Source organism: Malaclemys terrapin, chromosome 21 (genome assembly GCF_027887155.1).
Source record: "Malaclemys terrapin pileata isolate rMalTer1 chromosome 21, rMalTer1.hap1, whole genome shotgun sequence".
NCBI lineage: Eukaryota > Metazoa > Chordata > Testudines > Emydidae > Malaclemys > Malaclemys terrapin.
In genome coordinates, this window is record NC_071525.1 from 206,627 (window position 1) to 223,005 (window position 16,379).

General features: G+C 42.2%; 1 protein-coding gene across 4 annotated transcripts in view; it reads left to right on the plus strand.

Annotated features, from left to right (window-relative positions):
• ASH1L (ASH1 like histone lysine methyltransferase) overlaps positions 1–16,379 on the plus strand; it is a 146,236-nt gene that overhangs the window by 17,135 nt on the left and 112,722 nt on the right. For 3 of the 4 annotated variants that reach the window (XM_054011466.1, XM_054011463.1, XM_054011464.1), the window contains one exon: positions 6,556–7,078. The exons of the other annotated variant lie outside the window; for it this stretch is intronic. In XM_054011466.1, coding sequence (XP_053867441.1) covers positions 6,656–7,078 — 423 coding nt within the window. In that variant the 5' untranslated portion in view covers positions 6,556–6,655. The remainder of the gene's footprint in view (positions 1–6,555; positions 7,079–16,379) is intronic. 4 annotated transcript variants of the gene reach the window in all.

The window sequence follows — 16,379 nt, forward strand, 5'->3', positions numbered from 1 at the left end:
GCACTGTAACTTGCTGCGCTCAGGGGGGTGTTTTTTCACACCCCTGAGCGAAGAAGTTGCAGCGCTGTAAAGCGCCAGCGTAGCCAAGCCCTGAGTCCTTGACTCTGCTAGCCATAGATTTCTCCTTGTGTCCTTTTGCTTTCCCTACAAATTTTCTATACTTCCTAGCTTCCAGTTTATATTAATTGCTATCAAATTCCTCTGTTTTCCATTTGTTATATATATATTTATATTTTATAGATGCTTTCACTTACTCTCTAAGCCAGATTGTTTTTGAACCCATGAAGTCTTGTTGCTCAATCCTGGGATCCTGGCTTTTGGGGCATGTAGTAAAATGTTCTTAAACAGTTCCCAATTATCATTCACAGTTTTCGCTTTAAATTCTTTCTCCCGGCTGATTTGGTTTATAATTGTTTTCAGCTTTGTGAAGTTTGGCTCTTTTAAAGCACCAAGTATACATATTACTGTTTTGCACTTTATTCTGTTTACACGTAACAAATGTATTAAAGTCATGATTACTTGCTCCTAAGCCACCACTGATTTTCAGTTCTGTGATCAGTTCCTCTTTACTTGTCAAGATGAGGTCTAATACAGAATTCCCTTATATTGGGTGCAGCACTTTTTGAATTGGGAAATCTACAACTTTTAGACATTCCAAGGACATTTTAGTACAGACAGAATGAGACCTTCTGCATATGTCACTCAGATCAGACTCCCTCCTAATAAATCTTTTATTCCTACACATTATTGATAGGTGATGCAGTCATCGTGTTCTCTAGTATGATTTTTGGTGGTCCCTCGCAGACACCAACTAGTATCCCATCTTGGTCTTTATCTGTTAGAACATTGATCTATAAGCATTCAGGATTATTTGCTTCCGAGTTGTTTGGTGACTTGGAAACAGGCAGTGCCATTTTTGACAGAGTGCCAGTTCGCCTTGCCTTTTGCCCACTCGATCCTTCCTAAAACAGGTTATATCTAGTGATTTTAACATTCCAGTCATGTGGATCTACTAACTAGGTAAAATTTAACCTGGTAAAACTAGAAAAACTTTAGAGATCACTACAGATGTTTTCTATCTGTCTTAAGCTTTTCGGTAGAGGCCATCTGCATAATATCTTACCATTGAGCAAGTAAGTTAGATATACATTGTTGCCCATTTTGAACAGTAACTAAGAATGTGTGCTCCAAAGGACCTTTTCTGGCTCTGCAAAGCACTGCTTGGTGTGGTTCTCTCCCCGTTCCCAGGCCCACTTTCTCTCTTGATTTGGTTATGGTGGGAAAACCTTTAGAGAGTAGGTGGGTCTTCCAGTATGTTTGAAAAGCAGTCAGACTTTGGCTTCTTCTCTGGTACCTCATCCCACTTGATCAAAAACATGCTACCTCCGATTCTCACACGTTTTGAACTAGATTTTGTTAGCTGTATAGTTCTCAGAGTGCAGCTGTTTCGCTGAGTCATGGGTGAAAGTGTCAATTTCAGAGGTAACTGAGTCCTGATTCAAAAATATTTTGAGTGTTAGCACTAGGGCTTGAATTATCATTGTAAGTGCAGTGGGAACCAATGAAAGAGTACAGAGCAATGGAGTGATGTACTCTTAGTGGCTTATCTCCGTGAGAAGGTGGTCTGCTATGTTCTGCCAGCTGGAATCTGCTAGAGCAAATTGGATGGATTTTGCCTGTAGCAGAGCTAATCATGGAAAATTCAGTTCCCATTGCTGCAGCTATTGTATCAAAGTATCTCTCTTTAAAGTAGTGGGAATGTGGAGATGAAAATATAGATGACTGGAGCTATATCCTTCTTTGAGAATAAGTAACAGTTTCATATCAAGCTGAAGATGAAAGAAGGCATTTCTTGCTACTGTCACTAATTGATCATCTAAGGTTAAATCTGCAGAGCCCCAATATTTTATACTATTTTGAATGGAGGGCAGATGACAAAAGTGAGAGATCAGTGCTTGGCCAGTTCCTTGACACTTCCCTCTTCCCATCAACATTGTTTTAGTCTTTTTTTTTTTAGTTTTCTTTGTACAGTTACTAATCAGCCAGTTGAACATGTTCAACAGGCATTGGGATGTCTTTTAAGATGAAGTTGTTGCTTTTGTTGTAAAGCAGTGGTTCTGAAACTGGGGTTCGCGAAATGTTACAGCGGGTTCTTGGGGGGAAAAAATTCTCTAATGGCGGACAGAGCTATCCCTATGGACCCCGAGCAGCACGGTACCAGCAGCCTACCAAGAGCTAAGCAGATCAAAGCAAGCATATCTATCACATTGAGATTTAAACTTCAAGACTCCTTATAAGAAATGGAAAGGGAGGTGGATATTTTTTTGCTGTTTTTAAAATTAAATAGGCAGCTAGTATTGATTTTAAAATTATTAAGAAGAACAAGTTTAAGCTTTGTTGTAACGTGAGTCGTTTGCCTGGACTGCTCAAGACCTGAATGCTTGTGTAGGAGGAACTCTTTGAGTTGGCTTCTTAAATACCTACATGCTGTTTCACATCTGATACTCCTTGATGAAACATAGGAGACTTGTCTTATAACAGGCTTATTCAAAGTGATACAAGCTACAAAAGTGAGATCTTGGAAGAATGTTGCCATTTTCATAATGTAATAAAAATACTTTAATGATAAATAATTCATAATAAATAGTGTGTAATAAGCATGTCATAAAAACAAATTTTATATTTCCAAGGTCACTGCTTTTATAATTTATACTCAGGTAAAGGAGAAAATCCCTGGAAATATTCATTTTTAGGAGGGAGTTCGTGAGACTTGACATTTTAGTGAAAGGGGTTCACAGGTTGTTAAAGTTTGGGAACCACTGTTGTAAAGGATAGTTAAAGATGGGTGTCCTCAACATATTGTTGGCAGTGTAGCTTGTGTTATCTCACAATCTCTCCAACTGGTCTCATGTAAATGTCAAGGGTGAGTAGATTCCTGCCAGACTCTGCAAGTGAGAAATCTTAGGGAAGGGGATCAGTTGCCCTTAATGCTATTTGGGTCATATTTCAAACCATTGTAGTGTTGTGTTATCTATTGCATTTCTGTCATGTAAGAAGGTCAGCAGCGCCTTGTGATCAACTGTTGAAACTGGCTCTGGAGCTGTAGTTAGAAACAACCATTTTCTATTATTTTGTATTGTATAGTGGAATAGACCAGCATAGAAAATTTTAAAATGGGAGTTGTGTGTTCCATTTCCTTATATTGGTAAGGAGATGATCTGCCAGGTTTGGAGAAATTGAAGCTTGTCACGTTTTGTGCATATGGAATTAGAGAGTCCAACATGTGGTAATGAAACTAGAACCAAAGAAAAAGAACAGCATGATCCGAATGCATGTCTGAAATCCCTAATCCTTACATTAATGCGTTTAGTGTTGCTCTTTATCTCAAGGAAATAAAATTATTGGATAAGTCAATACACAATTTGAGGTTTTTAAACCAGGATCCTGCCATCCTTCAGAAATTTCCTGTGTGTTAAGTTCTGCACGTCCTTGAATAGTAACCAAAAGAAATACACACAATCTTCCTTCTCCCTGTAAAAATGTGTTGCCTTTCCATTTGCTTTTCATTGCTTCTCTTCTAGCATACTCTAAAATAAAATTTAAATATAACCTCTCTTAGAATTCCCTGTCCTATTCAAAAAGGATATGAAAGAGGAGCAAGAGATATGTCTCATCCCTGGACAGACAAAATCAAATTAAACTTCTGAATATTAGTCCAAGCCTGTGATGGTTGATATTTGTATTGGCCGTAGAATTTTAATGGGCAAGGTGTACATATTGATTATAACTGTCAAGCTTCAGACATACCGTATATACTCGATCATAAGCTGGTTCGTTTATAAGCCGATCCCCCCCCCCCCCCCCAGATGGATAAGTAAAAATGGAAAATTTTTATAACCTGTTCATAAGCCAACCCTATAATTCAGGGGTCAGCAAACTTTGGCTCCTGGGCCATCAGGATAAGCTGCTGGTGGGCCAAGATGGTTTGTTTACCTCGCGCGTCCACAGGCACGGAGGTAAACCTAGATAAACAGTGTCCCAGCGTGCCAGCAGCTTACCCTGACAGGCCAGGACAGCAACTGGTGGGGAAATTTTTGGGGGGGAGAAGCTGGAAGTCAGGAGAGCAACCCCTGTGACCACCCCTAGCCCGGGACCCCCATATTCTCCCCATCCCATCCCTTCCCACCTTATCTAGGGAGGGCCAGGGGAGGATGTCTCTGACCTGGTTGCGGCCTGCTCCGGTGGGCCAGACCGGATGGCATGGCTGCGGCCCCGGAGCTGCAGCTGCTTCGGAGGCTGGGGGGAGAGCAGGGTGGCCAGAACTGGAGAGACTGGCCCCGCCTCTTCCCTTCCGTCTCTGCTGGCTGTGCTGCCTTTCTTTGCTCCCTCTGTTGGGGGGAGGGCTGTATCCCACCTCTCCTTCTCTATACCCGTTCATAAGCCGACCCCTGTCTCTGGTGCTTCCCTTTTTTACTAAAAAAAAAATGCGGCTTATGAAAGAGTATATACGGTAATTTGTCAACAAACACATATAATATTTTTGTAAGGTATTATGAGTGCAATTTAAATTCACACCAAATGTCCTATTTGATTTTGAGAAAGAAAGCACATATTGAGACATAGTACTGGATTCCTGTGAGTGCCCATATCTCTTGCAGCAGTAGAACAGGCTCTTGCAGTAAATATTCTACACAAAGCTGTAAGCCATGTGACTCACCATCCAAGAAGATTTAGAAGAATACTTAATCTGAGTTTTCTTTGGGAAACTCTAGAACAGTGAGGATTTCTTACTGGCAAGTTTTGTAGGGTTTTTTTTTATTATTATTTTTATTTTTTTTCCCCTTAAGGGAGGATTTTACTATTCACTATGGTTATTCTGTAATTAAATATTTCATGGGGGAGTGAATGATAATAAGCAGTGTGCTCTAAGAAATATTTTTGAGTTGGACATGACCTTTCATAACTTTTCAGTGATAGAGCATTTGTAGTGACCATTCCAAATACAGATGAGAAACTTTCTAGAACCTTCCTCGTAATTGTAGTCTTTTGAGAGAGAACTGAGTTAGATTGGTTCCACTCCATATGCATCCGAAGAAGTTGGCAGTAGCCCACGAAAGCTTATGCTCTAATAAATTTGTTAGTCTCGAAGGTGCCACAAGTACTCCTGTTCTTTTTGAGTTAGATTGATATGTTGGAGATGGAACAGAGGGATAGGATGAGGGAAAACCAAAACTAAAACACATACTGACTGGGTAAGAGGGCAACGTGTGTGTGTGTGTGTGTAAATCCTGAAATCTAGTAGAAAACACTATCTCAAGTACTGTTTTAACCTCAGGGTCATTTCTATTTGATGTGCTTGGCCTCCAACTTAGTCAGTATGTGTAATTTATTAAATGCAAAGTAGCTAAGAAAAAAGTTTGATTGTTTGGGGCAGTGGAAGTTGCAACTTGTAGAAACTTGAAAGAAGGCAAATCTGAACAAATTTCATGGTTGGAGAATGTTGCCATGACAACAGCCTTTAAAAGTGTTCTGCCCTTTAAAGGTATGTATGTATAAATATGAAGAAATACTAATGGGAAATAGTCCTTTCTAGAACAGAAAATATTTATCAGCTCTAAAAGAGAAATTGTTATGTTTCTTGTGTTATAGTGTGAAAGTGGAACCATAAAATGTTACCTAATTTCTTGCAGATGATTAAGCAGTAAATAATGGTATTCTTCTACCATTTTATAGTGGGTGGTAGTTCTGAGCTGCCATTTAGCAGATTTCCTTTCTGTCATAATTGCCATTTCCTATTCTCCAACACAATCAGGAGCTAGTGTCTACTTTAGAGTTCGTGTGTCTGAGCCTCTGGAATGAGCAATGGCTACGTTGTCTTTTAATGAATCTGTGCTGAGTAGAGATGCCTCATTAGCAGTTGTATTAGAAGTGGAGTCAGCTAGAAGGGAGAAAACCATTTTGAATGGCAAATCTCACCAATAAGTGTTGTTATAACTGTTTTTATCCCCTACAAACACCAGGAAATAGACTATCCCATTATTTTTCCCAGTTTTGAGACTTGGATTTTTGAATAACAACTGAGATCAAAAGTTGCATATAACTCCAAAAAAACCTGGGGTGAGATTTGTGGATGGAAAACCGGGTAGGTTTATGCTTCCAGTTTTACAATGGGGATGTAGGGGAGGAGTGGGTAAGTGCCACTGATAGGAAAATAATTTTGACATTGGCTGTATTTGTTCAGGAGTTTTCAATTGAAAAGGCCCTATAGGACCTACAGTTGCAGGCTTTTAAACTAGTAATCAGATAAATTTTACTAGCCAATACCTAAAAACGATGGCTTGACAGAAGAGAGCTGGTAGGTTCCTGCTGTAGATCAGCGGAGATTTGGGGGGTTTGTGATACCCTCTGAATAGATCTGGTGCTCATTGTTTGGAACTTTTGTTGAGAAATAAGCTTTTTATGTTTGCTTTCTGGTCAATAATTATAAGAATGTTTCATTAATTTCTTCTTTAAAATAGAAAATCATTTATTCTGTTTTTTGTGTTTCTCTTACAGTGTAAAAGATGTGGTTGCAAGTTGTAGAAGAGATTTTTCTGTGGAACATACCTCTGTAAACCTTCCCTAAAATCCCCAGAAGGCATATACTGCACCTGTGATGGACCCTCAGAATACTGCTATGTTAGGGTTGGGTTCTGATTCCGAAGGTTTTTCTGGGAAAAGCCCCTCTGCAGTCAACACTGACATAGTGATAGGCAAGAGAGAAGTAGATCTAGAGAGTAGCACCAAGGAGGAAGAAGATATTAAGAAGAAGAACTGGGAGGGGAGCACCATTGAGACTGGGAAGAATGAGGGTCTGACTGATGCACAGCAACAGTTTTCAGTGAAAGAAACAAATTTTTCAGAGGGAAATTTAAAATTGAAAATTGGTCTTCAAGCTAAGAGAACTAAAAAGCCCCCTAAGAACCTGGAGAATTATGTGTGCCGGCCTGCCATAAAAACCACTATCAAGCAACCAAGAAAGGCATCAAAGAGTGGGAAGATGACAGATGAGAAGAATGAACTTTGTCCTTCAAAACAAGTGAGTAGTGTTTATATACTATTAAATGCTTCCCAACTCCTAGATTATCCTGTGAGGGGTTGTATGTGCTATTGGCCAAGTTACACCCTTGTAAAAAATACATATCTGAGGAATAGTCTTCATTTTAAAGTCTGGTTATGGTCAGAGAAGTGACATCTTCCCATTTCATATTTAATATCCACTAATAATTTCCAGGTCAAGTCAACTCAAAATTACTAATCTAAACAAAGTTTTTCTGTCTCCAACGCAAGATCATGCGGTATGTTGACTGCTTTGTATATCATTACAAGCAATGAAGACTCTGGTCTCAGAATTTAATGGCTATTCTGTTGATGATGATTGACTCAGCAGAGAATTCATTTTGCTCTTTATTAGCTAGTTTGACTTTGTTGTAGTATTTACAGTAAAAACTAGTTTTTGCTGGTATCCTAAGTGGATGTGACCAGAGTAAATAGCAGTACCATTTTTAGTGGTACTCTTGCCTCCATTTACAGTGACAACTGTGTATTTATACCATGCTCATCACTATAGTAACTGGCTTTGTATCCCCTACTAAACAGTTATTTTAATGCTTAGATCCTAGCCATTGATATTGCTGCTACTCATTAGTCAGTGTTTGGAAGGGAAAAAGAACATTGGATCTGATGGAATGAAGACTTACAATGTACTGCTTATAATTCAGTAGCACCCAAAATGTGCTAGGTGTTTTACAAATATGAGAAGACAGCCCCTGCTTCAAGGAACTCTCGTTCTGATAAGATGGGATAAATATAATGAGTGGACAAGGATTGCAAACATAAGTGTGCATGATTACTTACTTATTTTGTAACAAGATGTGTACATAAAAAAGTTTCCCAATATGCATAAAAATTTCCCCAACCAACTAAAATGCTATTCTGGAGCAAAGTGCCCCTTTTCACTGCCTCTCTTCACTACTTATCTAAGGCCATGATTCAGCAGAACATTTGTGTGATTCACACATTCTGTTGAAGTTTAAAGCTAAACATGTGCTGAAGTACTGTGCTGAGTTGAGGGCCAAGTCTGCGCGCGCGCCCCCCCCCCAAACCAACCCTCCTTAAATACCCATCTCCCTTTATTACCAACCTCCCTGACTATTTATCCGTCTCTTTATACTCCCTCAGCATCCTACCACCATCTACCCTCACTCCACCTGGCAACCCTAGACAATTCATCCTGAGAATATGCCCCACCTCTTCCTGCCAGTCAGCTCCCTTTCTCAATACAAGTCCCCCTATTTTCCACATTGCTGCTGCCGTGGGAAGCTCCCACGACTGGAGGGTGTTCCATTTCCCTATCCTGTGCCCTCCCCAGCTAAGTCGCATGTATAAACACATAGCCAGCAACATCTGTCAGGCAGAACCCATGCACTGGAGGTGGCAGAATTGAACTCTTTGGTCATGTGGTGTTAAGGACCCGATTTTCTGCTGGCTGACGCACATACCCTTCCCCATTGAGGAGATTGTCACACTTAAGCACATTCTCAACTTTAAGCATTTGTCCTTGCCCTTAAAGAATAGATACAGTGTAATAACAGTGATGGCTAAAGTCTCCTTCCTTCTCCTCCACACTAAATCATGCAAAGTGTTTCATGTATAAAGCAAAGGCAACATGTTTTTCTCCACTGTGTTTTGCTGGCCAATGTTCATTTGGTTAATCGGTGTGAACCTATTGCATGTCAGAAATTACTTTGTCTCGAGCTTATTAAAAACACCACTGCAAATAGCATAAAACTTGTTTATTTTTTGTCAGACCCCTTTAGGGTGACCAGATGACCTGATTTTATAGGGACAGTCCTGATTTTTGGGTCTTTTTTTCTTAGGCTCCTATTACACCCCCCCCCCCCCCCCCCCCACACACACACACACACACCCTGTCCCAATTTTTCACATTTGCTGTCTGGTCATCCTAGACCCCTTGGATATTCACTGCATGGGAGGAAGCAGGAACAAATTCACACCGATATGTACTTCTGTGAATAATTCCAATATTGCTTATAACAGGACAGATAAAAATGGATAATTTTTTAAAAATAAACTCAGATATTTTAACTTAAATAAAATACATTTTTCTTATTTAAAATAAACTTTTTTAAAAATTAAATTTGAAATGATGGCGACTTGTTTTAAGACCTAAATTTACTATACTGTACTATTAACATAAATTTTAAAAAAACATTGAAGCTTGAAAAAAATATTCAAGCAATACATGTTTGCTGCTGAAGTTTTAAAGAAAGTCAAACCACTGAACTGGTGGAAGTCACTGGCTATCACCTGGAACCAGAGTTTGTTGAAGAGCTAACCAGCTTTTGACAGCAGTGGCCTTTTATGCAAAATGAAGTCCCAATTTTAGTGTAAAGACTATAATTCATTGCAAATCTACATGGTTTAATGATTACCAATCAATAAGAATCAGCCTTTCATTAGGAAGATAACTAAAAAGTACAAATGCAAAACAAGACTGAAAATTGATGATTTAAAATAAGGTTTCCTGCTTGCTGATTTAAATCAGGATTAAAATATGAGGTTTTAAATTACTTTAATTTGAAGTCAGTCTACGCTGGTATATAATTCCCACATTCCTGAACTCTAGTTGCAGATCCAAGACCATGATGCCATGCCACTAAAGTTATCACTAAATCCACTGAAAATACATGCCAAGGAAGATGTAAATGAAAAGTATCTATATATGAGTTGTTTGAATAAATTACTTATAGTGCACAGTTATGTTAAGTGCTACATAGAAAACACAAAACAGGTGCATGCCCCAAAGATCTAAAAGTCTAAGTGATTGATTTGACAGACACGTAGGGATAACATATACCTAGAAGGATAGGGATGAGGAAGAATTTGGGTAACAAAGGTAATTCCCAGTTTATCAGTTAAGACAGACTATCTTGATAGTTCCAGATTTTTTTTTCATATATATGCAAGCTTCAAGCTTTCATTTTAAATAAATTTTATATTTATAGACTTTCTGGTTGCAAAAACAGCTACCCAATTGCTAGGGTTACCATATTTCAGCAAGCAAAAAAGAGGACGGGAGGAGCCCTGCCCCCGTCCTGCCCTAGCCCCACCCCTATCCCTCCTACTTCCCCCCCTCAGGACCTCCAACCCTCCCCCCGCTCCTTGTCCCCTGACTGCCCCCTCCTGGGACCCCTGCCCCTAACTGCCCCCCAGGACTCCACCCCCTACCTGTCCCCTGACTGCCCCAACCCTTATCCACACCCCCACCCCCACACAGACCCCTGGGACTCCCACGCCCATCCAACCATTCTCCACCCCCTGACAGCCCCCCCCCCCAGAACTCCCGACCCATCTAAACCCTTCTGCTCCCTGTCGCCTGACTGCTCCGATCCCTCTTCCCACCCCTGCCACCTGACAGCCCCCCCCCAGAACTCCCAAATACCCCCCCCCGCTCCTTGTCCCCTAACTGCCCCCTCCTAAGACCCCCCCCAATGCCCCCCAGGACCCTACCTCCTACCTGTACCCTGACTGCCCAAAACCTTATCCACACCCCCCCCTCCAGAAAGCCCCTCCCGACCTCCCCCCCCCCCGTCTCTTGACTGCCCCCTCCAGAACGTCCCTGCCCCTTCTCTGACCCCCTGGCTCCCTTGTTGTTGGCCTTCGCCTAATGTCTCTGAGAGCTTGCTCAGGAACGGCCTGAGCCGTTCGTCCCCGCACGCTGGGCAGCTGTGGGGGAGGAGCTCCAGACTGCCGGAGGCGATCTGCGAATGCAGGGAAGGAGGGAGTGATCTCTGCTGCAGGGGAGAGGAGGAGGGGCTCTCTCTGGCTGTCAGAGCCCCATGTAAGTGGCACCATCCGGCCAGCTGCCCTGTTAGCCGTGCGCGCTCTGCATGGGGGGGAAGTCCGGACATTTACAAATTCCTCCCGGATGCTATTTTTAGCTCAAAAAGCCGGACATGTCCGGGGGAATCCGGACGAATGGTAACCCTACAATTGCAATCCAGTGCCGTCTTCCAAGGTCTGGGGACGTACTAGATAATAGCCTTCGAAATTTGAATTGTCTTTTTCAACACAATGGGGCAGTAAATTTCAAAAACAGTGATGGCAAGGTAAATAGTAACATTAATTATTTCACTGCAAATCATTTTAGTAGAAACATCCTGCTAACATTTTGTCACCTGTGCTTGGATTTGTTTGAAAAGTCATTCCACAGGAATAAAAGTGCAAACTTTAAAAAGCCCATAAGTGAATGTATTCTTGCTCCCCTGCATATAGTAATTGGCGGGGAGGGAAGGGGGGAGAAAAATTATAGATCATTCTAGGGGGATTTGAAAGAGGTCCAGGAGGAGGGGAAGATTCCAAGCAGGGAATGAACAATCTCAGTGATATGGGTGATATATTTGTTCTTTTTTATTTAAAAAGAAAAGAAAAGTTGAAATTAGTTAGTTTTATGTAAATGTTTTCAGTGGGAGCTATTTGTTTTTACAGTTTTAAATGTAAAAGCATAAAAGGCAGGCCCTGGCTTCTCCAGGATGGCTACCAGGTACAATATTACCTTCTACCCACGAAGGGAAATGGGCCCAATAACTTCCACTCAAATGATATACTTTGCTAAATATTTATTTGGTGCTGAAAAGACCAGGATTAATTATATATAAAAAGTGACTTAAAATCGCTGCATCTCTCTGTCCTTGTGTAGGCTGAGCAGGGTTAGATACAGTGGAGCTGCACTGGTGGTGAATAATGGTGGTACCATCATTGTAAGGGTAGACAAGGCCCCAATAGCTGTTAGCAACAAGTGCAGCTGTGCTGGTATTGACAACAGTTTAACTGCTATAAGCACCTTTGCACAGTCTCGTGTTTCACACTTTGATGGGGGAAAACCTCCCCATTATAATCCATAAACCCACCACTTTATCCTCTTTTAAATCTTTCCATCAGATTCTTCTCTACTATAATAACTACAGAACACTGCCATCTGATCATTTCTAGCCAGATGGTGAGCTGAGACTAATACTTATTATGCAAAACACATTAGTTTTTCTGCTCTTCCTCGCCCCACCTCCAAAATGTTTCAACTACATGCTGTGTCTTGTCAGAAACCTAGACTCTAAGCGCTCTGGGACAGATACTGTCTTTTTACTACATATTTGCACAGCACCTAGCACAAAAGGTCTCTTATCCTTTATTAGGATCCTTAGGTACAACTGTAATATAAAGAATAAATAATAAAATGCTAGTGAAGGCAGGAATAAACCGTTTTTAACACTGTCAGGAAAAGTTACTCCAAACAGATGTACTTGGCACTGTGAAAAAAATAAGATGCAGTAGTCAGAAAAGGTATAAGATTTTCAAGCCTTGTCTACGGTATGGAAAAATGTTTTGGCATTTTCAACAGCCTGTTGATTATAGCCAGGGTTTCCAGACAGGTTGGTGGTTGCTTCTTGGCAACATTAATTTATTTTGTTACTATGAAATACTCTTTATTTGCATCGCTCCCACCCCCATACAAATATACACAGTTCATGGCTCATAGTTGAAAATACTTCAATGTAAAATTCACTGATTATTATCTTCCACAGTTTTTATTTTTTGATAATGGAGTTTTTTGCTGTGCATTGCAGGTGGCTTGGCTCCACTCCCCAGGCCTCCATTCCCATGTTGTTGTCCAGGTGAACTGGCTCAGAATGTCCTTCCTCCATGTGTGCCAGAGAAGGAAGGAACTTGTAGGTGGCTTCAGTGGCTCATCTCCCCAGTTCTTTGATTGCTGTACTGTTTTAAAAAACAAAACAAAACAAGGCTTGTCTACACTACGCAGCTTTTAGCGACAAGGCTGTGTCAACACAGCTTGCAACACCAAACAGCTACCGGTCAGTTGGGAATCAATTTGGAGTGGGCAAATCTACTGTGGGGGCTGCTGTGATGCAAGTAGCCAAAGCAATCCCTGAGCTGCTGCTACGAAAGGTAGTGACTCTGGGAAATGTGCAGGTCATAGTGGATGGCTTTGTTGCAATGGGATTCCCTAACTGTGGTGGGGCGATAGATGGAACCCATATCCCTATCTTGGCACCGGAGCACCAGGGTTACCCAGTACATAAACTGCAAGGGGTACTTTTCAATGGTGCTGCAAGCACTTGTGGCTCACAAGGGATGTTTCACCAACATCTACGTGGGCTGGCCGGGAAGGGTTCATGACGCTCGTGTCTTCAGGAACACTAATCTGTTTAAACGGCTGCAGCAAGGGACTTACTTCCCGGACCAGAAAATAACTGTTGGGGATGTTGAAATGCCTATAGTTATCCTTGGGGACCCAACCTACCCCTTAATGCCATGGCTCATGAAGCCATATACAGGCAGCCTGGACAGGAGTCAGGAGCTGTTCAACTACAGGCTGAGCAAGTGCAGAATGGTGGTAGAATGTGCATTTGGCCGTTTAAAAGGTCGCTGGCGCTCGTTACTGACTCGCTCAGACCTCAGCCAAACCAATATCCCCATTGTTATTGCTGCTTGCTCTGTGCTCCACAATCTCTGTGAGAGTAAGGTGGAGACCTTTATGGTGTGGGGGCGGGGAGTCTGAGTCTGATTATGTGCAGCCGGACACCAGGGCGATTAGAAGATCACACCAGGAAGCGCTGCGCATCAGAGAAGCTTTGAAAACCAGTTTCATGACTGGCCAGGCTACGGTGTGAAAGTTCTGTTTGTTGAAAACCCGACCCCTTGATTGACTCATTCCCTGTAAGCAAACCACCCTCCCCCCTTAAATCACAGCTTGCTTTTAAAGGAAATAGTCACTAAATAAAGTCACTATCATTTAAAAATCATGTATTCTTTATTAATTGATTATAAACATAGGGAGAGAACCAACAAGGTAATCTGGGTGAGGTTTGGGAGGAGGATAGGAGCGGAGTAAAGGGCCACTGAAAAAATTCAATATAATGACAGCCTTTTGGTTGGGTTGTCCACTCGGGTGGAGTGGGAGGGTGCACAGAGCCTCCCCCTCCTCTTTCTCCCCCCCCCCCCCCCCCCCGCGTTCTTACACGTCTGGGTGAGGAGGATATGGAACATGGTGAGGGGGAAGGGAGGTTATACAGCGGACGCAGCGGCAGTCTGTTATCCTGCTTCCGTTCCTGAAGCTCCGCCAGAGCATGTCCGTTTGATCACGCAGCAGCCCCAGCGTTGCAGCCTGCCACCTCTCATCTCGAGCGTCCCTCATGACCTCACGTTCACTGGCATCTTTCCTATATTTAGATACCGTGTCCTTCCACTCATTCAAATGAGCTCTTTCATTGCGGGTGTTGCAATACTAAGGAATAGTCTAAAAGTCCTGAAGATCGGGTGGGTGAAAGGATGCTCATTCTCCATCTCCTGCGGAGTTGGATGTAGAGGGAAGGACCTGTAATTAGGTTGATTGAAATGACAGTTCCAGTATGGCGTATTCTCCACACTTCGTGTGACATTGGAACGTTGATGTGTAGTGCTTGATCTTTGCATCAAAAGATGCTTCATCGCAGCTGGCGCTGTCTGAATTGACTGCATCATGTCCCTCTCCAGGGCCATGTGCTCCAGAAAACCTTCCCTGCACAACTCTGCCTTCATCATAGCCCTCTGTTTTGATGAAGAGAATACTTAATGGAAGAGAGAGTCTATATCATTTTGTTTTTCTGATAGCCTCTCTGTGGGTGACAACTCCCCTCTTTGTGCAATTACAGATGTTAAGGGAAATCAGAAAAAAAACACAGGAGTGGAACAATAAGTTCCTGGTAGTCTCAAAGCCAATACTAATCAAATTCCTTTTCCCACAATTTTGGAATGCCATTCCCATCATCTCTTCCCACTCTGTGATTCCTTTTAAGATGTTTTCAAACTTATTTCACAATATTCGTGGTGTCTGGCATTTATATTTAGTTTTCAGGGGTGCCTGAAATTTGTAGAGTGGGTGCCTGGTGGTATCTTTTCATTTTTTAGTTTTCTTGTGGACTGTAGGGTCAATGGCTGGATGCATCTGTTGTGTTTTTAGATGGATGGTGGCACGTTAGTAATTGCACGTGAACCTTGGCAGGCAGTTTTTATGTTGGATGACATCACGTTTAGCCAAGTCACCAGGAGACAGAGAAAGTTCCTGTTCAAAAAGGCAGTGAGCAAAAGGAGAAGATATGCAACGCTGCCATTTAAATGGATGGTTTCTCTGCAGCTGGTGCAGGATTGGAAGGAAACAACCTTGCTATCTGGGGAGCCCTAATAGAGCTGCTTTGCCAGGCAGTGTTTGAGCAAAAATTTAACACTATCTTTTTGTCTTGAATTCTTTTTTATTACTCCTATAGGTCGGCTTAAAGTGTACTGCAAAATTTAATAGAATTCTGCTTTAAGTACTCTGTATCCAATGTGACCAAGTTCCTCCTCTAACTTGGTGGGTCCTGCGCTTATTGGCGGATTTGTTCGCCTCAGAGATTTACCATGTGAGTCAGGGAACAGCCCAGAGACCTTCCCCTCTGGTAGAACCCACAGTCCAGGTCAATTCCTCCTGTATCTGATCAGGAGTTGGGAGGTTTGGGGGGAACCCGGGCCCGCCCTCTACTCCGGGTTCCAGCCCAGGACCCTGTGGACTGCAGCTGTCTAGACTGTCTCCTGGAACAGCTGCGCGACAGCTACAACTCCCTGGGCTACTTCCCCATGGCCTCCTCCCAGCACCTTCTTTATCCTCACCACAGGACCTTTCTTTCTGGTGTCTGATAATGCTTGTACTCTTCAATCCTCCAGCAATACGCCTTCCCACTCTCAGGTCCTAGTGCCTCTTGCTCCCAACTCCTCGCATGCATGCTACAAACTGAAGTGAGGTCCTTTTTAAACTCGGGTGCCCTGATTAGCCAGCCTGTCCTAATTGATTCTAGCAGTTTCTTCTTAATTGGCTCCAGGTGTCCTAATTTGCCTGCCTTAATTGGTTCCAGCAAGTTCCTGCTTGTTCTGGAACTGCCCCTGTTACCTTACCCAGGGAAAAGGGATCTACTTAATCTGGGACTAATATATCTGCCTTCTAACACTCTCCTGTATCCATCTGACCTGACCCTGTCACACCAAATATATTATAGCGCTTTACAATATCTGTGCATTTTGAATATCTCTGTAGCCTGATTTGAGGCATTTACCTCATGAACTCTATGAAGTTCAGTATCACCTGAGTGCACTAATGAACATAAATCACTGTACCTTTTCTCATTTTTGTTTGTTTGTGGGGCTACACTAAAGATGCTTTATATGTAGTATGTTTCCTTTCTTAACACCTGTGGTGCCAACATCCTGAGCAAGGGAGGCATGGGGTG